The sequence below is a fragment of the Acartia tonsa genome, chromosome 2 (genome assembly GCF_053477335.1).
Source record: "Acartia tonsa isolate MP-2025a chromosome 2, ASM5347733v1, whole genome shotgun sequence".
Lineage (NCBI taxonomy): Eukaryota > Metazoa > Arthropoda > Copepoda > Calanoida > Acartiidae > Acartia > Acartia tonsa.
In genome coordinates this window covers 37,879,222-37,903,499 of record NC_137261.1, presented here as the reverse complement: position 1 = coordinate 37,903,499, position 24,278 = coordinate 37,879,222, and the positions used below count along the sequence as shown (strand labels likewise).

At 31.9% G+C, this 24,278-nt stretch overlaps 1 protein-coding gene across 1 annotated transcript in view; it reads right to left on the bottom strand.

Moving 5' to 3' along the window:
• LOC145311748 (hemocytin-like) overlaps window positions 1–24,278 on the bottom strand; it is a 78,122-nt gene that overhangs the window by 33,704 nt on the left and 20,140 nt on the right. Inside the window, exons 29-67 of the mRNA XM_080150725.1 lie at window positions 23,845–24,097; window positions 23,406–23,576; window positions 22,905–22,988; window positions 21,614–21,696; window positions 21,083–21,273; window positions 20,631–20,703; window positions 20,025–20,120; window positions 19,257–19,319; window positions 18,641–18,716; window positions 16,415–16,560; window positions 15,784–15,977; window positions 15,390–15,505; window positions 14,859–14,945; window positions 14,545–14,639; window positions 14,145–14,245; window positions 13,539–13,725; window positions 12,683–13,475; window positions 12,536–12,620; window positions 12,384–12,449; window positions 12,070–12,190; window positions 11,631–11,795; window positions 11,268–11,376; window positions 10,990–11,165; window positions 10,672–10,796; window positions 10,468–10,584; window positions 10,217–10,274; window positions 9,787–9,872; window positions 9,382–9,440; window positions 8,687–8,803; window positions 7,440–7,528; window positions 4,816–4,895; window positions 3,994–4,111; window positions 3,481–3,650; window positions 3,048–3,274; window positions 2,797–2,869; window positions 2,074–2,173; window positions 1,460–1,650; window positions 498–607; window positions 48–169 (exon numbers count right to left, since the gene is read on the bottom strand). Of these exons, the coding sequence (XP_080006851.1) occupies window positions 48–169; window positions 498–607; window positions 1,460–1,650; window positions 2,074–2,173; window positions 2,797–2,869; window positions 3,048–3,274; window positions 3,481–3,650; window positions 3,994–4,111; window positions 4,816–4,895; window positions 7,440–7,528; window positions 8,687–8,803; window positions 9,382–9,440; window positions 9,787–9,872; window positions 10,217–10,274; window positions 10,468–10,584; window positions 10,672–10,796; window positions 10,990–11,165; window positions 11,268–11,376; window positions 11,631–11,795; window positions 12,070–12,190; window positions 12,384–12,449; window positions 12,536–12,620; window positions 12,683–13,475; window positions 13,539–13,725; window positions 14,145–14,245; window positions 14,545–14,639; window positions 14,859–14,945; window positions 15,390–15,505; window positions 15,784–15,977; window positions 16,415–16,560; window positions 18,641–18,716; window positions 19,257–19,319; window positions 20,025–20,120; window positions 20,631–20,703; window positions 21,083–21,273; window positions 21,614–21,696; window positions 22,905–22,988; window positions 23,406–23,576; window positions 23,845–24,097 (5,373 nt within the window). The remainder of the gene's footprint in view (window positions 1–47; window positions 170–497; window positions 608–1,459; window positions 1,651–2,073; window positions 2,174–2,796; window positions 2,870–3,047; window positions 3,275–3,480; window positions 3,651–3,993; window positions 4,112–4,815; window positions 4,896–7,439; window positions 7,529–8,686; window positions 8,804–9,381; window positions 9,441–9,786; window positions 9,873–10,216; window positions 10,275–10,467; window positions 10,585–10,671; window positions 10,797–10,989; window positions 11,166–11,267; window positions 11,377–11,630; window positions 11,796–12,069; window positions 12,191–12,383; window positions 12,450–12,535; window positions 12,621–12,682; window positions 13,476–13,538; window positions 13,726–14,144; window positions 14,246–14,544; window positions 14,640–14,858; window positions 14,946–15,389; window positions 15,506–15,783; window positions 15,978–16,414; window positions 16,561–18,640; window positions 18,717–19,256; window positions 19,320–20,024; window positions 20,121–20,630; window positions 20,704–21,082; window positions 21,274–21,613; window positions 21,697–22,904; window positions 22,989–23,405; window positions 23,577–23,844; window positions 24,098–24,278) is intronic.

Genomic DNA, 24,278 nt, shown 5'->3' with positions numbered 1-24,278 from the left:
TTTTTACCAGACTTTTAAAAAACAATACTTTAAATGTTTTTTCCTGTTACAAGTGTTGGGACAAGGGTCTGCACATTCTTTATAATCACTGTTTATGCCACATTCAGGGACAGGACAGCCCATTGTATTTATATACTCTACACATACACCTCCAGAAGAGCTGCACTCCCTACACAAAATATTAATCTATTTCTTGATTTTCCAAACCTAAAAGAAGCATATTTATGCCTTTAAGTAGCGCTGGAATAATAAGCTAACAAAATTTTTGATAAGTAAAAAATAGCAACGCCAAAAATATTGTGTAAAGAGAATGATTTAAAAAAAATTCTCCTTTTATATCTTTCAAAAGATGAACTGGAATTTTTATCTTATTTTTATGTATCCTTTAAACGGAGGGACATACATAAGTTATTGAGTTATTTAATCATCATTTTCAATATTATTTGATACAGAGTTAACATTTGATCCGGAGGAAAACTTAAATAAGATTTAAATACCTCGTATATTGGTCAGCCAGTTCGCACAAGTAATCGTCATGATCAGACTCCATACAAATATCTATCAGGCACATTTCTATATACTTCTCGACAGCAAGGAAGGGGTGACACTGTAAAAAAAAACATGAAAAAATGCAAAAGAAAAATCTTGATATACAAATATCTGTATTCCTGTACTCTGCACTTTGTTTTAATCCTTTTTACACTGCACTGAAAAAAAACATTGTCATAAACAAACACTCAGGGAAAAGGGTACGAGGATTCAGGAATATGACAAACAGACCAAAGTTTAATATTTCTCCAGACGAACGCGATTTTTCAGAAACTTTCAGCTAAAAAAATATTGACAATGCAAAAAAAGTAACACTGTACTTTATAAAAAAAACTATCCGAAAAATACACTGTAAAAAAAACACTTGGATTTAATCTATATTGACACTGTAAAAACATATTACTCACATTTGCAGCTTTAAATCTAACTAAAGTTAAATTGATACATATGAGAAGCCGTACATTGCATTTCATGAATTAAGGCAAAATATATAACTGCACCCCCCACAGACATACATATACACACATACTAACACACACACACACACACACACACACACACATATTCAAATGTATAGAAGAATTAAAATTATTTTTCTTATTATTAAAATGATTAATCTTTTTGTTATTTATAACCTCATAGAATTAACCTTTTTTTAACAAGAAGTTTGTCCTAAAAAAGCTTAGTTTCTATTCATCTATTTGTCTGTATGTATGTTTCTCTGTAACGCTTATGGTATGAATAACTCTGAAGTTTTCTGATTGATTTGAATAAATATCATTTATCAGCTGAATTTTGTATTTTGATGTTAAAATTTCGAAAATTTGCAATCTATTAGTTTTAGCATAGTTTTATAGATTTGATGGATGAGTTTATTTGAATTTGATATTGTCCAAACTACTCATGTTACCTTGCTAAACATTGGGTCACTAAGAATCTGGCATTTCTGTTTCACTTCTTCTGAACACAATTCTGGGGCTGGTGTGGTTCTTGGTGATGTTGATGGGGATGTTGGTGCTCTTGTTGATGTGGGTGTTGTTGAAGTACTTGGTATGGTTGGTAGCAACAACAATGTTTCATTTGTGTCAGTTGTTCCATATTCTAGAAAAAAATACATATATTTAGATTATTTTCTTTAAAATTCCAAAGAACTAAAAATATTTTTTAGTCGCGGAGATAATTTTAATTATTTTTAAAATTAAATTTATATCATTGGCAACCTCTTTAGAGGCTAATTCTTCATAAGCTCATAGCCCACTTCTAACAAATATTTTTTTTTAAATTCAGTAAGGGGGAAATTTTATGTGTCTTTGTTTACGTTAGGTTAGTTAAAATTAGGCACTGGTTAGCCAAATAGAAGTTAGGCACAGAGGGGAAAACTCCCCTTACCCCCATTACTTATTTTTTTCCCAGCACGTTGAAATTTACGTCTGTTTGTTGTTAGATTGTAAATATTGACCTGTATCAATGATGACTGCTTAATTAGCATAATCATAAATAATCCAGGATATAAAGAATATTGACCTGTATCAATGATGACTGCTTCATTAGCATAATCATAAATAATCCACGATGTAAAGAATATTGTCTCTGTAAACACTACTTCACCAGATATCGTTCTGAAATCAGTGTTTAATCGTCTTCACAAAAACGTCAGAAAAAAATTGGAAAATGAGCGACGAAATCATCAAAATCATTTTTGTTGAAATGTTCTTCCCATTCTTTATCAAATTTCATTAATTTTTTACAACTATTCTGAAATGAAATAAAAGAGTTTTACAAAACCTGTTTTGAATTATCATAAAAGATTTAATGTTGTTATAATTATATCTAGTTGCTTCGCTCCTAGCGTCTAGGGTAGGGTGGGATAGATCAGAAAAATACCTAAACTGATGACAATAAAATCACCCCAAAAATTTTTAAAGCTTTCTAGAAAAGTCCAACCTATTCGGACCATCACATTCCTAGATCTTTAGCTTCAGACAAATAAAACTTACTACTTTACATTATAGGATATCATATCATACGATTATGATTACGACTATGTTTGGGACAAGCAAGTCTAGAAAAATAGACCATTTTTTGACCAATAGCAAAGTGTAAAAACAATACGACCACATTTGATAGAAAGAGTAAACATTTTAATACGAAATGGCAATTTTTAAATCAATTTTTGTTCAATTTCTTAGGATATTAGATATATTGAACAAGTTTTATTGCATTGTACAATGATTAAACATTCCTGAAGTCATCAGCTTGGTCGTCATTACAGTTTCCACACAGTCCATCCAGTGAGCTTCCATACATTACACTCGGAGCTCTAAACATTTTACAGTTAAAGTCTCAGTCTTAAAATAAGGTAGAAACAACCATAAAATGAAACTTTAACAAAATATAAATAAAACCACCAAAGAACATTTCGTGTACCTTAAGGCTCTGCAAAACGAAATGGTTATTTTATATTTTTATATAAATAAAAGTAAAATTTTGAATTTTACCTTATTGTAATTTCATCACTAAGAATATCCGCTTCCACTTCATAATTAGGATCCTTAGCTCTTACTATCACAATATTTTCAGAGGGATATTCAACAACAACACCATGAGGTAGGTCCGCATGGTTTGTCAGAGGGTTGTTGTTTAGGTAGACATGGTTGGTGGTTTGGTTCAGAGCAACTTTGATGGTGTTGTCGTAGTACAACATTTCTACTTCATCAACACATGTCTAGATGCGAAAGAAAGTTTAGGGATCTTAAGGCATAAGGCAAATGATATATAATAAATGCATCCCCAAAACAAAATTCCACCTTTTGTAGATTAAAATAATTGGTTTAAAAGTTTTGACAGGCTAAAAATGCACCTTTTTTGTTGTGTCATAACCATAGTATTCTTAAAAATTTGATCAAAGCATTGTTTAGAAAAATCATTTACCTTATGTCTATATCCTGCAGAGCAATCTGTTGTGACCGCCAAAATCTGGATATCAAGTCCTGTAGCAGGATCTGTCAGCCTGCTCATCAGCACCTTCTTGTCAGGTAGGAGATGGAAGGTCTTGTGGTCAAATGTGGAGTATCCTACACTGCTTTGCTTCTTACATACACCTATTTTGTTTGAAATATTAAAGTATACTACTAATCATAAGTGGTATTTTAATCCACCTTTTAAATAATTTCAAGCTAAAAATTATTTTTTTTTGTTATTTCAAGCTTACTTGACTTTCAATATCCCTAATTTAAATTGTAGGATGATAAATTTATGAAGATTTTGCAAATAAAAACTATCAGTTACGGACAGATTCCAGTTTTATAAAAGGTTTGCTATTAAAGGATTAATAAACTTTTAATATTTTTCTTAGAAATATCACTTAATCTATATATACTTATCGTTTTCGAAAGAATTTTGAAAAAACATTTTGAAAAAAAAATCTAGAAATATTTTACTTACAATTTTTGCACTGGTTAGACTGAACACATTTATCTCCATCTCTGATAAGACCATTGGGACAGAAACAACCAGGAAAACAAACTGTATCTCCAGTTATCAGATCAGCACACTCTTGGTCCTTTCGACAAATTTTATGAATAAAATGCATATAAAATATAATATATTATACAACTTTCATGCTCTTAATCAAAAAAGACATATTAACAAGAGTGGTAGGGGACAATGGGATGTTTATTACAATAGTTCCCAAAGTTTTATAATAACGTTGTCTTACTCGCTGGCTTAACAACTTTGGGGACTTTTATTAAAATTTTATAGGATGTTACATAAAGTGGTGCGTCCGAACGTTTCAACCACTAATTGTAATCTACAGAAAGGGTGATTTTGTGTATCATCGTTGGAAATGTACATCAGTCTATCGGCCATTGTCTTAATCTTTTAAAATCCTGATGATTAACATTAGCCGCGCTTCATCAACCTTTGGTTTTAAATTTCAAACTGTCATTACCTTCGAATACAATAGCGCACATGATTATTTTATCAAAATAATACTATCTTCAAGCATATTTTTTTGTATCTTAAATAATAATCTGCGTAATTACATCAACATGACAAAAATCAATACACCAAACGAGTTGTTTTGTCAAAATATTACAATCATCAACAGGTGACACAACCGAAAACTTTTAACATAGAATTTAAAGAAACATTTGTATTGGTCAATTTCAATAAACTGATGGTCATTAATCGTTTTCAAAAGAAAGTTTGCAATGAACAATTTATTATTTAATCAAATTTTTTAAAACCATTTTGTAATCTCACCTTTCTCAAATTTGAGCATGTTGATTCGCAGGTGTGGTGGTAGCAATCCATGTACACAAAACTTTCAGGACAGGGGTTAGCTAAAAAAATATTTCTTTCAAGCTTTAATAGTTATTTGTTTCCTTTACAGAGAAGGTTCTCAGAGATTCAGGAAAGGTTCTTAACTATTTTAAGAGTATCTTCACCTCCTCAAAAAAGTAGCCCCGAGAAAAAATTTCTCCCCCCCCCCAAAAAAAAATCTACTTTATTCTTTAAAAACTAAAGTTAAAAATAGATGTTTGACTTCTTTATTCCTGGATATAACAGTCCTTATTTTAAACAAAAAAATGATAATTCCCAATGCTTTAGAAATAGAGTAATCTACGCTTCATTGTTGCACACAGAAAGGAAAACTATTTATCTCTTATCTTTTTCAAGCTAAAAATAGAATTAAGAAGGAAAAAACAAGGATGATGCTGTATGAAAGAAAGTGTACAAATACCTTCTAACTCCTCGTTCTTGTTTGTTATATTTTAGCCCTTCTTGTAGCCTTACTCCTTCAAGTACCGCCCTCATGAGCCTTACTTAACCTAACTTAACCCTAAAAAGACAGTACTAGTACACTTTCATTCATTTTTTTAAATTCACAAATTTAGGAATATTGTCGAGTTTTTTATATTATGATTTGCGTAAAATACTGTAAAGTCAAATTTTAAAAAAGTCTGAGTTATTTACTAAGTATATTTGCGATAACTTTTATTTAATGAAATCTTCCAATTTTTAACCTGTACAAAACGGCCTGCTTAATTGCTTCAAGATCCATGTCAGATCTATATAGGAAATAAATGTCTATAAACGAGCTCAAGTTTTCCAAGGACTATTCGTTGAAAACTCATAGTGCTCCAATAATCCATAATAAACTCTCATTGCCCAGAACTATAAGACCCATTATTTTACTTTATTAAAAACAAATTCATTTTTTTCATTTCATGTTGATATTTACATTATAATGAAGTATTTAATTTCTAATCATAAAAAAGAAAATTTAAATTTATGATATAATAAATTTAAGAAAACTCTGTTTTAAAAGAATTCGATTGTGGCGACACTTTGTGTGTTCAAATATTGAACTAAAATTGTAATCATATAATAAACCCTTTGGTGATGGTAATGTAAAGAAAAAAATATAATTTAAAAGATCTTTTTAGGATCATTTAAATTATTAAATATTTACTTCCGTTTAAATAGTAATGCCGGGTGAGGAAAATAGATTTATTGAGAAATATATATGCATATAGAAAACTAGCCAATAGGGAGATAGTTATATCGAGCCAACTCTAGTGTTAAAAATATCATCATCATAGTAGATGTATGTTTTCGCTAAAGTCAAAACTTTTCCACCGCTGACTTTAATATATATATATATAGAAGTAGTGATTTTATTTATAATAATTTGGGTGTATTGTATATAAACTTCCTACACGCTCCCTTAAGATTCCTATGTAAACTTGAAATTGTATTACACACAAGGCGAGGAGTTTATAGGGATGAAAAGTAAATTGTGCAGTATCTTTAAATGTAAAAACTGAATGAAACCCTCTCTGTTGTTCTATATTGTTCCTTAATAGAATCTATAAACTGTGATAGCTTCTTGATTCTCAATACAAAAACTTTCCACAGTGATTTTACACCAATGCAATGGTTTAAGGTATTGTGAATAAATCACAAAATATGAGATAATATACCCTAACTAAATAGCAGTTTCTTCGACATATTAAAGCTTCATTGAATACTTAATATGGCATTTATTTTGGTGGTTAGAATAAAACAAGGATAACAACATCCATAAGTAGCGAAGCTCAAAAATTATGAATGGAAAATTATCGGGAAAAAATACTATAAAGCAGTGTCATACAATAAACATTAATCTTGATAAAATAGGGAAATCAGGAAATCTTAAAAATCACGCAACCTTAAAAATCACAAAAATTATAAAATCTAGGAATCGATCTAGCACCGCAATTTATAGACAAATCTTGATGAAACTTGATAAAAATATGTAGAATATGAGCATATTCAATCCCTAATAATTTTAGCCGCCAATCCTGAATAGGAATCGAAAAAACCATAGAAAACCTAAAAATCTAGGAATCGATCTAGCACCCCAATTAACAAATAAATCGCAATAAAGCATAAGGAACTTATGTAGAATCTAAGCAATCCCTGAAAATTTCAGCTCATCATCTTAGAAAGGAGTTGAGAAAATCAAGAAAACATGAAAATCTAGGAATCGATCTAGCACCCCAAATAACAGACAGGTGGACAAAACAATGTATAGATTAGAGGGGCATATGTTATGAGAATCTTCACTAAAAATTTCAGCTGTCTATCTTTTATAGGAGCCGAGAAAATCACGTTTCCCCCACTTTGTCTCAGACGGACGGACAGACGGACGGACATTTCGAATTATAGAGTAGCTTCGCTACTAAAAACATAGAGGTTAAAGTAAAATATAGCTATGTAATAATAACAACAAAATTACTAAAGGTCTCTCTTTTTGTAGATTATTATACGACCAGTAACACGTTGGACGTCAGGACAAATTCTAGTTAAAGAGTAGCTACGCTAGTATAGAAATATCATACGGCAAAGGTGTAAAGTCCTCCAATTTTGAAGATGAATGGACGGATCCGCCTCCCTGCATTTCTTCACATAAGATTCCATTATTTTACACCTAAACAAAATTCCTCTTATGAAACGTTTAACATTTATTTGCGCATTTTATTTATATCTGGGGTATGTTTGTAACCTAGCATTTAAGTTAATGTAAAATGCATTTAATATTTGTGTTGTATTGACGCGTTTACAAAAAAAAAATTTAATCGAAAATCGTTTAAGTTTATTAAGCTATTGAAAGTTAGAATTTTGATTTTAATTGACCAAAAAACCTGCCAGAGTATTTTATTTTACCTGTTGGGTTGTTATTGTTGTGCAACCTATGAAGACGATTGTCCTTGATAACTATATTAAACGGAAATTAGATTGCGGCTGTCTTAGAATTTATTTTCACTAAAATACATACAAAATATAGCTCTATGAAAATTTTATTTGCAATTTTTTTAGAACTGTTTCATGTAAATTTCCAATTTAAATCTTTAAAATATTTAATTTTAATTACTCTGTAAGCAAAGAATCACACCCCCTTTATTTTAGAAATAAATGGATTATAAGGGGGAGTTTTTTTTCTTTTTTATTCCTATCCCCTGTGAGGGTCCCCAACCCGGCAAGGCCTATATCTGCTGCACTCTAATTGCACGGAGCTACCCTATACCTATTATAACCTGAGCTAACATAAAAAAAAAAAAAACAACAAACCCCAAAACATTTTTTTCAATTGATTTTAATATAAAGGGAAGGGATCTCTGATCAAGAAACTTTGTGGGGAAACGACATCTGCTGCTCTGTAAAATTCTTTCCCAAAAAATCAATTAAAATTATTTTTCTAATTTGCTACATATTTTTCCCATGAAACTGAAACTTTATTAAGAAACAGTAAAAGTGTCTAACTATGACGTCAGAAAAAAATAACAATTAACCAATGAGAGGCCGCTATATATTTTACCATTGTGAATACTGGCTTCTCATTGGTTAATTGTTAATTTTTTCTGACGTCATAGTCGGACACTTTTACTGTTTTCAGAAACTCTTATTGTGACTATCAAAAATTAACGTCATACAATAAAATAACCAATAATAGGCCACTACACAGGCTAAATTACCAATGGCTGGCCAGTATGAATTTTAATTGACGAATAGTAGGCAAGTAAGACGTAATTTTTATAGGTATTATAAAAATCTATCTAATTGACAAGTTATCTATCTATTTACTGACTTGCAGGTGGTATCAGTTTCATCATCCTGTTCCAAGCACTCACAAATTTGTTCCAGACAGGTATTCATAAATACATCCCCGTTAACCACATTCTTACATGCGTTTAGTGGAGGAAACCTTCACAAAATACATATTTATGAAAACTCAAATAACTATGAAATATTTAAATTAATGATTGCTGGAACCTAGTAATAGTGTCTAACTTTTTATCTGTGTGACGTAACAAAAATCCATCTCTTTTTTAGGGGTTTCCTTTCCCACCTCCCTTCTCATCCTTGGATTTTTGTTACGTCACAAAGATAAAAAGTTAGACACTATTACTAGGTTCTGATTGCTGTAAACATTTCAAAAGAAGGAGGATGTGAAACTACCTCTTTTCCCCAAGATAGACCTAAACCAGCCTAGGACAAATATAAAGTGTCTCTGAAAGGAGGAGTTGACTAATTCATTCGATTTAGAAATGTTAGACATTTTCTTGGTTGTTAAATGTTATGCTAAAGTCAAACTGTCTATAATTCTATGATTTTAAAATTCAGTGGCGTGCGAGCCTAAGGTGACATTTGAAGTAACACATAAAACGCAATCACCCTAACCTTCCCATTCCCTCCCAAGGGAGAGAGGAAATTTAACAAAATGTTTAAAATACTCCGACCCCCCCCCCCCCTGTACAAATTGCTTTGTTCTCAATGGTTTACCTTACAGCTCTACAGAGTCTCATAGCATTCTTTAAAACATCAGCTGGACATACCTTGCCCTTTAACAAAATGAAATCATTTGCATCTATATTTGCTAGACAAAGACAAATTAATCTTCCTTCTAATAATGTTTTAAAAAGATTAAAAAAATATTTTAATTTCAGTGTTTGATATTATTAAAATTTAAGGATCATGGAAAGAAAACAAAATAGTGGGTTTTGTCGTATTTTCACAGTAGCATTTGTTTATTAAATGTTAATGATAACAACGCAAGGTTAGAGCCCCCCGCAGGGGCTAGAAATAAGGGAAAGGCTGCTTTTAAACCCGCAATTTCATTTTCTTTCAATGATCCAACTTTAATTGTTTGTTAGTATGCATATTCAGCACATATTAGAATTTACAAACCTGGCAGTCATTCTCAGGATCCTTCCAGCTATTAAACAGCTGATCAGCTGATCCTGCCATGGACCCAGTTGACATCTGCCAGTCATCTGCAAAAAAAGAACAAAATGTAATTTACCTTAATTATAATTAAAGGTGTGCCTCTTTATTTGTACAATCTGTGTCTAGAAGTTCTATCTTTGCAAGGCAAAGAATTGTCGCTGTTATTGAAGTAATGAATCTCTCTCTAAATAACTATTTTAAAAGCAACAAAAGGATAAAATCTTAACTTTATTAATTAATTTGGATCAAGTTTTACTATCTTTAGAATAATTATTTTACATAATATTGGAAGTATTACTTTGATATGAAAAAATGTAATAATCGGTTTAATTATAATGCTTATAGTGTTCAACTTATTTTCTTCGAACCAAAAATATATGTATAGTAATACCTGTATCCAAGCCATTATTGTTTCCACACAACCCTCTGTAGCTATTACCTCTGGGTACCTACAGGTAAAATTTTCATGGAATAATAAAAACAAGCAAATAAAATTCTTCATACATAAAATAACAATAGTGAAGTATTTTGCAGTAGAACTTAGAATTTCTAAATATTTTAGCACTTCTGAACCGTTTTTTTTACAAAAAATTTATCATTTTCATTGTAACCAAACTTAATATTTAGTACAAATTAACTTACTTTGATGTTAAGCTCTCCATTGCAGTTCCACTCGACACTTATTTCATCATAGACAAATAAGATGGAATCTCCAAGTTTTCTTACGCTGTAATCTTTACCATTGGTAAATCTAGTTGCCTATGTAATCAAAGATATATCATTAATGATTCCATGATTTCGTGCTTGTAAAGTAGAAAAATAGTGTCTAAATGTATACAATTTTACCTGATCGGCTGTATACAGATTGCCATTGATTTGAACCATAAGCTTTGTGTCAAAGATAATAGTAGTGGCTCCAATGCTAAAACTTAGCTTTGATTCACAGGATCTCACTGTGCATGTTTTTATGACTACAGATAAAAACAAAATTCAATGATTTTAATTTTAGATACAAATATGGGTGCATAAAATGAACCAGAACTTTTATAAATTGTAACTGCTTGTTATTCATAAATCTTTATACGGGCTGCATTATTTTCAATAATATACTATCTTTAAAATGGTAAATGGCTGTAAATAAAAAAAAACACTAAAGGGGCTTACATTGAATTTGAAGGTCTTTTGTGCTGTCCATGAAAACAGTATGGGAGCAGACATCCTTTGTAAATGTAGTGTTGTCAAATGTCTGCAACATTGTTCCCGCCAGTGTACAGACACTTGTTAGCTTCAGCGCAACTGCTGGTGGCTTAGAACTGGTTTCAAGTGGGACACACTCATACCTTTATGAAGAATGATTTAATACCTTATCTCCTTTAACAACTATTTTACAATATATCAAAAAGTTTTAATGTGAAAAAACTGTAATCTTTTTTATTAAGTACCTAGGGCATTGAACTCCTAACAACAATGAAGCTTGAGTTGATGTCTGCAATTGTGTTCCAGGAGCTGAGTATTTTGCTGCATGGTCATTGATCCTCTTTAGCTCATATCCTGGTAGGATGATAGATAAAAAATTTATAACAATTATGAATGTAATTTTTTTAATTAGAACAATATGTTGGCTCTAATTAATTTTGATTACATGCAGGAGGGGCTACAAAAGAGTTAGATCCTTTTTGCTCCACTGTTTTAATTCATTATAAGTAAGCTGATGTGTAAGTAAATTAAGATGGTCTTGAAACTCTTTCCTTTAAAGCAAAAACCTAGAAGTTAATTTAAAATTACATATTGAGTGTTTTACTTACCATCAGGACAATCTGGTTTAGTGCACTCATCTGATCCATCATTGACAAGGCATTTGTAGAATGGACAGCCATTTAGAGTTTCTATTTCTGTTCTCACTAAAGTTCTACCTGACTCACACTTTGGCTTTTGACAAGGTAATCCTGCGTAGGAGTAGTCTTCTTCATCTAAATAATTTTCCTATTTCAGGTAAAGAATATGAACAAGGCCGATTTCTAAGAGTTGATAAGTGGATGATCACAACCCCTCCTCCCCTTCTAATCTAAATTTTTAAGAAAACCCCCATAAAAAACCCTTACTTCTCAAGGCCTTAACCCTCCCTAAACTCTTATTCATGCATATCCCTACCTGTAGGCTCCTTACTTAACCTTACCTAACCAGAAAAAAGTTCCTTAATTTTTAGATTATTATTTTGTCAATTTTTAAAAATAATTGAATAACCATCTTTAGTAGGTGGACAGTCTTTTTCATCATCAGGGCAATGTTGAATTCCATCACACCAGAGTGATTCTTCAAGACAAGTTCCTGAACTTGGACACAGTTTAGTGCCTGCTGAACAACTCTAAACAGTGAAAGAAATTATTACAAAAAGAAATCAATACAATTTCAAACAAGACCTAGCTGAAACCATGATATGTAATTGTAAGTGTTGTATAGGAAAGCTTTTATCTAGAAACAAGCACAAATTATTAAATATAATACAGTTTGGTCAACCAGATAAATATTATGATTGGATGTTTGATGGTTGGTTTTACCTTACAAATGCAATCACAATAAAGTGTCTTCTCACTATGTTCTCCTGGTCCACATGGGGGACAGACCTGAATATCAAAACATTCATTTTAGTTACAAAGTACACCTAAATCCCACCTAAAACAATGTAACATTTATAAACTAGTAATATTACCTTAGGAACACAATCCCTTAACAATCCATTCTTACATGTACAAGTCTCACAATTTTCATTCTCAATGCTTGACATAGGTTTAACTCTAAAAAATCATAATTGATTTTATTTTCCTTAAAATTTAAAATGTTATTAATTTTAACTTACCTGATTCCCTCTACATAGCAATTACAATTTTCCATGCTGACACAACTGTATCCGTCCCATAATAAACCTGGTAGACAGGAACATTTGCTGGGTGCTGCAGTTTCTCCAGGACACGTTCTACAATGTAAAGGTAATCCTGGTGCTTCTGTAGGAAATATTACTGGGGATTCTGTCGATGTTTTGTGTTCTTGGGTTACCTTTGTCACTATTTCAGCATCTTTCTCAGTAGTATAAACATAGACAGGATAGTCTCTTTGGGATGAGGTAGTGAATGCTGCTGGTATGTCAGGAGTATTTGGTCTAGGTGTGGTTGAAGGTTTGGAATCAACAGGGAAAACAATAGGGTTAAAATCAATTGTGCTTTGTCCTTCAATAGGATTAATTGGTTTACTGGATGGTGAACTAGTGGTGTAATATGGAGCAATTGTAGGTGCATTAGTAAGATCTACTGGCTTATTGGTTACGCTGTCAGTAGGAAATACTATAGGGTTATAATCTTTTGTTGTTTGCTCATCTAGAGGCTTCTGTGTTGTTTCTCCATAATGAGAATATGTTGTTGAATTAAAAGGTATGTAAGGACTTTCTGTTGATCTTTCACTGTCAGATGGAACAACTACTGGTAACTGTGTCACTAATTCATCATCATTAGCACATCCTAATAGACTAAATCTGAACCCAATACCAATATGCCACTTTAGAGGAACAATTTGAATATACAAAGCTTTGATTGGTCTATCCAGGTATTGTGCATTTATTGTATCACTGTCATAGTTTCCAGAAAATATTCTGTCACCTAAAAATAAAATTGTTTTTTTCTATTTAATTTCTTTAAGTGGTGTAATTTAAAAGTTTTTACCTCCAACATCATTCTTGATTGTCATCCAATTTATCCTGTCATTGCTGTACTTGATCTGGAAAGCTTGTACCCAGTACACAGAATTATACAGACCCTTGGTTTGAATTCCAGACACAAGTGTGTTTTCACCCAATGCTATTGTCAACACTTGATCTGAAGAATCATGTTCTGGTCTCCAACCAGTACTGTAATGAATTTGATTACAATTTACAATTGACTTTCAAATTACAATTTTAGTAGTAAAGCCATGAAAAAAAATATTACATTGGACAAATCAACACTGTTAAATGCCTTAAGTGATGATTATTGGGTACTAACAAATATCTCAAGACCATATTGTTATTCTAAAACCAATAGTTCCTTTCAATTAGACTATTTGCAGAAAACTAATCTCAAGATTTATGACATTTTCTGAAAGTCCAAACTGTGAATGATAATGATCTTTGCCTATTTGTAAGCCAGGCATCAATCTTCTTATATTTTTTATTACTATTGTTAAGAAATGAACCTTATGGTCAAAAAGCTGGTATTTTGTGTTTACAATACAATTTCAGGTAGGAAGCACCCATAGTGATAATTTTGCTGATTGAGTATAATCAAATTCCTTGAGACAATGCCAGCATTATTAGGACCATTATAATCATCATTATAGACAGAGGTAGCTTTTACTCTTTCCTTCAGGTTAAGTTCATTAAGACACCTCAGCTCTAAATCAATATACAAATTGTAGTTAATAGAATATACTTATTACCGAATATTAAAACTTTTGAACATAAGAAAATAAAAGGTTACAATATTTTAGATCATATCCATATACTTTATTACTTTTCTTGTCCACTTATACTATAGAACAGTCATAAATGAATCTGCCTCATTTTTTTCAGTTTTCTGCTGTGCTAGGAGAAGCCTAACTGCAGAGGACAACCTTATTGGTCCAGTGTTTAGTTAGATCTTAAGCTACGGATACACAGGCAGACATCCTGTTACATTTATATAAGAAAATTACCTCTTGTAATAGGTGGGGGTGTTTCAGTAATATGAATAGGTTGTGGTGTTGTTACTGGTTCTGAAGGTTTAGTAGTATCTGTCACTGTAGATGCTACTTGTACAATCATTTATCATGAATAAAAGAAAACTTGTTTACATCAATCATAGGATTTTAAATGGATAATATAAATTTAAATTTAAATTAGATACTTATTGATTATGAAATTTAAGAATTTTTCTAACAAACCCAAATTTTCTTTTAATAAGTTTGACTTTTTAAAATAAAAAACCAAAACATTTGCTTATACAACTATCAAATATAATAAATTTCCTTTGGTAGTCTTTTCAGTTGTTATTACTTGTTCTGTGGTCTCTTTACCAGTTGTTGTTTCATACTCATGACATCCAAATAATTTCAACCTAATATTGAATCATTAAAAATTCGCCCTTAAAATTCAAAATTTAAAGTGTAGTTACAGAATACTAATAAAGAAAATACTGTAGACTATATAGAGGCTGCAATAAAGTGACACACAGAAAACTGTCCCGAATTTGTATTTATTTTGAGGAACAAGACTCCAGTGACGTCATATTTTTCTTTCCCGAAAAAGGGAAGGGGGGAAGAAAATCTCTTCAAAAGAGATGGGGAAAACCCCCTTTTCTCCCATCTCTTTTTTCTTCCCCCCTTCCCTTTTTTTCTTTCCCCCTTCCCTTTTTCGGGAAAGAAAAATATGACGTAACCGGAGTCTTGTTCCTCAAAATTAATACAAATTCGGGACAGTTTTCTGTGTGTCCAATAAAGTAATCTAAATAAAATAGAGGAGCTACAACTTTGCTTCTAAAATATTAATACAAAATCTTTACCTCATTGCTATTTGATTGACCCATGTCCTTGCATATACCCTGATGTACTGGGCTTCAAATGGGGTCAAGAAGTCAATATGAACTGGTGTTGTAGTGTCAGGATTTCCTTGGAATACCTGTAAAAATAAAATAATGAATTGCTCTTCCTTCAAAGATTTTTTGGTCAAAAAGGTGAGGAGTTCGAGTCTTAGCCCATTGACTAAATACATAGAATACGGCAATTCTTCTTTGTCAGACAAATTATTTCAATAGGTAAAAAATAGACCCTGTGAAAAATTGTTTTTAATTACTTTCTTACCAAATTCCAGCAATACGAAGTTTGGTTGTATGAAGAAAAGGTTTAGATATGTAAATGAAAAATAACTTTGTAATTTCTAAACAAATATATTGATACCTTTTCTTGTTGAGTATCAGGCACCAAAATCTTATGATACCTAGACCCATCAGAGCTGTATATGATTGTGAAAGAGGTAACATAAGCATTATAGAAGCTTGATCCTTCTATGGTAACACCATACATTGGAGTTACGGTTCCCAGGTCTATTTGGATGTATTGGTACTTGTCTGTTTGACCGGCTGCCCAAGCATCTAGATAGAAATGAGATTAATTTTTAGCATAGCACAAAACATATTGGCTGCTTCAACTCAATTTTGGTTGCTAACAAAAAGAACTCTTTCAAATTTTTTAACTATTTTGTATAGCTTTGAAAAAAAAATTTATTTATAAAATGGTTGATTTGTTGTATATAGTATGTTATATAAAAGCAGAAAAGTAACAAAATAACAGTCTTAATTATTTTTGTAGACTAAAAACAAAACTCTTCAACTATTTACTAGATAAAGTTGTTAATATCTTGAAAAACAAATAGAAATGCATTGGCATGACAATTCATTAATTTATATAAGGTGTTCAGAGGGTGTTTTTATTCCTATACATACATATGACTTAAATGTTCTTTATGTAATATGTTGTTCTAGCTTTCCCCATTATGGAGACAATTGTCTTTGTTCAAAGGTCAACTAACCTGGCTTTGAATTAAAATTGAAGTAATTTCTGGCAAAGATGGATAGATCTGGTCCAGGGTCTTTCACAAGGTCGGGATTTGAGTTGGCTGAGGTTGTTGACGCGGTAAAGCCTGAAGATGGTAGATCAAACAGCAGGTCATACTCACTAAAATATATTGTACATTGTCATCTTCCTGTTTCAATTGAAATCTTTCTGGCATAGAATAAAATAGTTAGTAAAATGTTTATTAGTAATTCATTTGTTATACATGGATTTTTTTCAAAAATGAAAAATAACTGAAAGTACAACAGACAGAACAAGCAGAAGAAGAAAAAATTATTTATGTTTTCCTTGTTTCTACAAAAAAAAGTCTATGTCAAACTTAAAAACAATTTCCGCTTTACCAAATAAGGAAATATCCGATAAAATATTTTAATGTTAAATGTGATTGACATAAAATTTTTTACCTGGGATGATTACTATTATGAAATTAGAGGTGCAAGGTAGAGGTGTTAGCACCCCTTATTTAATTTAAATTGTAAAGACCTTATTCCCTTTTTTTATTCCCTTATGGTTTATCACCGCTCCCCCCCCCCCCCCCCTAAAAAAAATAATTGATATTTTTGTTAATAAACTATTTTATGGGCACCCTTTGTGCAGCCTTTAGCTCATAAATAATATTCTTTTTATGCACAAAGCATTTCCCATTCACAGACTGATAAAAAGAATAATTATTTTCCTATATATGATTGTTCATCTTTTCTTTTTTATATGTACTCTCTATGAAAATAAATGGTTATTAAATTATTAACTGCTTTGTATTATAGACAGATTTACGCAAAAGTATAATAAAAGTATTAAGTTAATACAGAGAGGGAGGGGATATCAGGCTATTTATTATTTTAGTCTTTAAAGTCTTATATTAACGTTTTCTTATTCGTTAGCTTAACAACCTTGGAGATTATATTGAATTTTCACTTATTGTAATCTACAAAAAAAAATTATCTATCATCATTGGGGATGTACATCGATTTATTTGCCATTGTCTTATCTCTTTAAATCCTTGGAATTAATAACAGTTTTATTGGCCTCGAAGAATAAATTCTCTAGAAATGTTAGATGGAGAAAAAATATTTAGTCAAAATATCTTAAAGCACAAAGGAATACTAAAAATTCCAAAGAGGGTATTATAATAAATTATCCTCTTTAATCCTGATAGTTTTTTCTTCTGTCTGTTGCATTATAGAAATTAATGAATAGTCTTGCTTTCATTGTTATGCTTATGGTGAAGCTTTTTAATAAATCATGGCTTGTCTGATTTTTCTGAGCATCAGACAATTAATTGTTAACCGTGGCCGTTTCGGATTCTTTTTTACGAGACAAATAAATATATACCCCTATTGCCTTATTAAAAGCGAAGCTTTTCTATAATTAGGGTCGGTCAGTCCGTCCGTCCGTCAGTTCGTCTGTCCATAACGGTTAGCTCTTTTCGTTAATTTAGGCATGTTAGAGTTGTCCTATCGATTTCAAACTTTGCATGGTGATTCCTGTAGTAGTTAGGTACAATTTAGAAAGCGTAGCAACTCTATAATCATTACCAGAATGTCCGTACGTCCATTTTAAACATGTTGATTTTTAACTTTTTTAACAGCAAATTTTTATATGATAAAATTATTCGATTGATCTGATTTTTGAAAACTGATTCCTAGGACAACAAAGTACAATGTTATAAGCAAAGCAACTCTATAGCCCTAAAAATGTAAGTATGTCGTTAAACATTATCCTGTATTAGCGCAGTTTTTCAACAAATTTGCTTTAAATTTTGTTTCTAATTTTATACATTTATATTCTGATTATTCAGTAATGGCACTCTACAAGTGTTAATGATCGTTTGTCCTACCGTTTCAGAGCTTCGCTTTTATGGATGTTGTCATCCTTGTTTTTAATCAGTACTTCTTGTCAGGGACCTCAAGGGATAAAACATTGGCGGATGAATTGATCTACATCCCAAATAATGAACACAAATTTACCCCTTCTTTAGAAATAAGTGGTTGAAACATTTGGACACCCAACTTTATGAACCAACCAATCAGAATTCATTATAAGTTTCCATAGTTGTTAAGGCAACGAACAAGAAAACGTTATTAAAAAAACTTTGGGGACTGTTTGTAATAAACAGCCCAATGTTCCCTTCCTCCCTGACCTCTTGTACAAAAATTTATGGCTTAAAATACGAATAACTTACTTTTGCTTGCTGCATGGTGGAGGTGGGCTTGAAATACTGTAAACAATCACAACATTCCAGTAAATTTCTTTTTCTTTACACATTATAATTATCAATTATGTGGTATAAATGTAGATTTTTAAATGTTTTAAATGATAATAATACTTTTTAGACAACTTTATTGACAAAGTATTAATAATGATTCATTACTATTGGTTTTTAGATGTAGTATATACGTGGATAGTAAACCAGAAGAAAAATTTTGGTCAAGTTAGCTTGCTATTTTCACTGTCATTATTTGGTCGGGATATTCATCCAGAATGAGGGTAGGTGATGGGTGGAAAGGGGAGGAAATCGTTATTTTATCTCGCTAGATGGTTTGCTTTAATTAACAAAATGAAAATCTGGTGTAATATCCAAATTAATAGCTTATAGTTCTCCTTCTATATGCATAAATTGGTATGGCTCTAATAAGTTATAATAAAATTGAAAATTGCACAGTAAGGCCGGGCTTATATACGTCTGTCGTTTGGCCGTATATTTAGGTTTGATTGGCAAAAAATATTTTTCATGAAAAGGTTTGGTGACTTTTTATAAAAAACATTTTTATTCTATTTAAACAATTATTATATTCCTTGAGTAATAGTTGATTTAGATGAAGTTGTTATTGGGGAATCTGAGGTTGAAGAAGATTGTGTAACTAAAATATCTTTTCAAATTAGAAATTTAATGATATCTAAGTAAAGAACTTATTTTTATTTTGCAATATTTTTAAAGGCCAAAACGATTTGATGATAGTGTTTATGATTATGATTTATATTTATCCTGTAGCTATTATTCATATTCTCAATACAATCAATTGGTGGTATTATTTTAATATAAATCAAAGACATTATAAAGAAAAAGGGCTCGTCAGTTGAGCCACAGCCGCCTGTAGGCATCAAGGAAATCAACCTTTAACAATTTTTAAAATCAGCTGAAAGTCTAAACCTGACCAAATTATAACAAGTCCTATTTTTAAAAAAATTTCAAAACATCCAAACGGGTATAAATTTAAGGCTGAGTCGCGGTTGACCTGCTTTTAAATTAAACTAGACTTACCTTGTTTGTCCAGGAAAGACTTTTTTATTTTAAAATACGGAATCTTAATTAAAATTTTATGACCTATAAGATAGTTTATTTGTTACTAGCTTCTACTGGTGGGGTCAGTTTTTTCCAGGGGCGATTTCTCTTGAGAGGGTGGTGTTACTTTACCCAAAAATCGTTATTAACCTTCCCAGGTCCTATATGAAGCTACCTTGTAAAGGAGAAGCATCAGTTCAGTGGTTAGCCAGATCTTTTAGTACAGACACACAGACAGACAAATAGACAGAGATCCTGTTACTTTATTAAAAGGATATGAAACCTGTAGAGTATTGTTGCAGTGGTATTGGTTGATTACAACCAAACAGCTCAAGCTTGATGGCTATATCATTATGCCAAGATTTTGGAATTACTCTGAGGTAACATTTTATACACATATCTATAATACAAAGTAGAATGATGTCCGTCTGTCCGTCCGTCCGTCTGTCCCTTAAGATCTCGGTAACAACTGAACCGATTGGATTCTACTCTTCAGGTAATATACCTACTGGTCCTGTGGTGGTTTTAGGCTATTTTCTTGGGGGATGGGACACCCACAACCAACCCCCAAAAAACAAAAAATACCCCCCCGGGCCCCCCCTCCATTTTTTTCCGGAAAATTTCGAAATCGAAGTGGGGGCATCTCCAATCATTTTTTTATTCTTTTTAATTACTTCTTAGGGCAAAGCCCCTAGAGGCAAGGGGCGAAGCCGCTAGTATTTATTAATTGATTAATTTAAAAAAAAATAACAATACATTTAACTTGATACTATGTACTAATTAAATAAAAGGCAACAAATGAAAATATGTAACAAAACTTAAAATAACTGAAAATCTTCTTGAAAAATTTACGACCTATAAGTGTTTTTTTGTGTATAAAAATTCCTGATAAATTGAGCTGTAATACCATATGGAAAAAATGCCAAAGCTGGATTATTCACATCTGATGGACCATTAAAAATCTACAAAAGAAAATAAATTTAAAGAATACTGAATTTTCTTCTAAAGTGTTTAAATTGTTCTCTCTTTATATAGTTAAAATAAAGAAAATTAAAAATCATTTTCTTTTATACTCATAAACTTTAAAGATTTCTAAACCAGGGCTCGGCTGCCGCGCGTTAGCCGCGTGTAAGCCTTTGGGAAATACCCTTATTACAACTTTAAAATTCAGCTGGATATCTGAACTTTTTCCTAAACAGACAATCCATCTTTTCAGAATTATTTTTTTTGCACACAATCGAGTTTAATTTTGAGTCTCAGGCGCAGCTGAGACGCTGCTGTCGAGCCCTATTGTAAACGCAATGACTTGGATTTCTATTTTCTTTATAATAAATAATTAACCTTTGTTTCACCATCTTGTTGAACATCATAAAATTGTTGTCCATCCAAACTAAACTGTACAATGTAGGTAATGATATAAGCATCCAGCACTGTTGAGCCCTGCACCTGGATACCAAATATTTGAACATCCTGCTGGCCCAGATCAATTTCCAGGTATTCTCCAGGTGTGGTTGATATTGGGGACCAGGCATCTGAAGAATTAGAATTTGTTTTAAATGTACAATCAAAAATATCATTTACTTAACTCGACATATAATAACTTGGATGTTGCACCAGATTTTCATTTACCCTAATAACATGATACTTCCAGTAGGAAAAATTGACCCATTGACCAACGAACTGACCAATAAATGAGAACTATTGTAGCAACTAAATTGGCGGCAAATTTTACCCTGTTAATATATCCACGTATTCTATATCTATTTTTATTTACCACGGACTGGAATAAAGTAATTAAATTTGAAATGTAAATGTAAATGCCAAAAAAATTATTCAAATTGAAAGGCCAAAGGAAGATTATTAATAACTAACCTATTTCTTTTTTAAGCAAAGCATATGCATTTCCCACAAAATTTGCAATACCGCCATAGGAGCCTTTTCTCTTCTCAGAAATCCTTAAAAAATGATTATCTTATTCTTCTAGATTTTTTTTTCTTTAATGATAACCGTTTGTTTGTATGTGTGCATACAAAAAAAGTAAAATTTTAAAATCATATCTTATTTTCCAGTATATTTCGAAAACAATTAATATCCGCTGGATTAGAACTGAAAAATCATGTATCGTATCGTATTATATCCAGTTTTCTACGAAAAATATGATATTAATTAAAACCAGTTCGGCATCTCGGATCGAACAAAACTGGTTGTCGCGGCTACAAAGCCGACTTTTCAATTAGGACGTATCAGACGTCCAGGTTATAGAGATACTTGGCCAGGAATGAGATGAATGACAAAACAGTTTATGATCCGTTTTTATTCGAAAACATACAAAACATTGAACATCCTGTAATGATCTTTTCCTCAGGGAGTAAGGGAGGGGACAATGGATCGAATATTCAATTTTTAGGAGTCTCAGACTTTGGGGACTGGCTTAAAGGGAATGTGCAAGAATTTAGCAGTTTCTGACTGAGTTTGGGGACTTGCGCATAGAATGCCGCTACTCATTATGTATGTTTTGAATATTGCAGACGGGGAGAAGGGATAAGGGAAGTGGGGGGAAGGGAAATAAACACTCGTTGTGTTAGTTTGGAATGTAGCAGACGGGGAGAAGGGAGAAGGGAAGTGGGGGGAAGGGAAATAAACACTCGTTGTGTTAGTTTGGAATGTAGCAGACGTTGAGAAGGAAGAAGGGAAGTGGGGGGAAGGGAAATAAACACTCGTTGTGTTAGTTTGGAATGTAGCAGACGGGGGGGAGAAGGGAGGTGGGGGCAAGGGGCAAGGGAAATAAACAGAATAAAAAGGGGCAGTCATATTCTTGCTAGCAGCTGGCCGGGTCCAATAATCTTTTAATATAAAAATCGCACCAAAAACCTCAATATATTTCATCAAAAACAAGTTGTGATTTTACTTTACATGATGCTATGGAAATCTATTATTCAATTAACAATCCCTTTATAATTTCCTACAAATTTATTGGATTAAACTGGATTTCATGCCCTTTCTTTGATAACTCTTATATTGAATTAATTGCCCATTGTCCCCTCCCTTACTCCCTGTCTTTTCCTACTTTTCTGAAAACCACTTTATTACCAATACACTGGTTTTACTCTTAAATTTGTACATATATAATACGATTTAAATTTAAATTAAAAGATTTTTTTACCTGGCATAATTAGGTTTACTGGAAGCACTTGAAGAAGAGGCACTAAAGCCAGAATCGTCTACTTGGGGTAGAAGTGCAAACAAACTAAACAAAAAATGTAATATTTTTTTCAATTGTTGCAAATGAACACATATTTACAATTACAATGTTCATTAATTAGCAAAGTTAGGTAAAGAACAGTATTCCTCATAACTGTAATTGCAAAGCTTTTGGAGCATATAAAAGCACCATAAATGATTATTTACACAAGAAAGTCTGTACAGTGCTCATTTATATACATTTGTATACTTTTAAAATACTAATTAAGATTTTTTCATGTTTTTGAGATGCATAAAGTCTGTACATTTAAGCACCTCAGAGCGACCAACAGTCGGCAGAATATACAGGTTAAGAGGTAGCTGTGCTGCAAACAAAATGTAACAGTAATTTCTTTGCAATTTCAAGAGGACTGCTTACTTAGCTTTTGATTACATTTAAAAATTAAGTTTTTAAAAACCGTACCCATCTTTTGTACATGTGTAAAGAACTTCTGGCTTAGATGTTGATGGATTTGCTTTTGCTGTTGAAGGCTTTATTGTTGTTGAAGATTTTTCAGTTGATACAGAAGTATAGAAGGCTGTTGAAGATGGTAATGAGGTTGATGATGGGACAGTCGTTGAAGGTACTAAGGGTCTAAAAAATGTTAATAATCAGATTTTTAATTATTAAAGCTATCTACATCTGTTCAATTGATATCCCATATGTACAGAATTGTTTGTCCTTAATTTTGATTGAGCTCAAAGTCCTTATAGGAGACATAATTACAGAACCAGTATCAATATTCCCTGAAGAGTAGAGCCCAGTTAGTTCAGCGGTTACTAAGATCTTAAACTTCAGACAGACGGACGGATGGACATTTTTCTACTTTGTATTATAGATGTATTTCTACTTGGTAATGTACCTTTGTGTGGTACTAGCAGCTTGTTCTTGTTTACACTCTGGCCTTATCTTGTACACATTCAATGGCCAATCACAGATGTTTACAACTGGATTAAACATGGTACCAGGTCCGCAATTTTTCAAAACCAGTTTTCCAGTGACGTCACAATGGTAGAATGAATGACATTCATCAGCTATGCTGATGTGTGCGTTAATTTGGGTACACTGCTGACCAATCAGAAGGCCGGAACAGTTGTACAGGGTAGTTAGAAATTCTAACAGATTTATTTTATTTAAAGTAGCAAAAGTGGTATTGGATTGAAGATAGGCTATTTTGGATGTGCTGAATTTTAATTTCCAAATGAGTACGCAGTTTTCGCGGTGTTTCCTCATCCTATCTCAATATTTACTACTAGCTAAAAAAGCTTCAAACTTCAAAACTTTCAAAATTTTGAA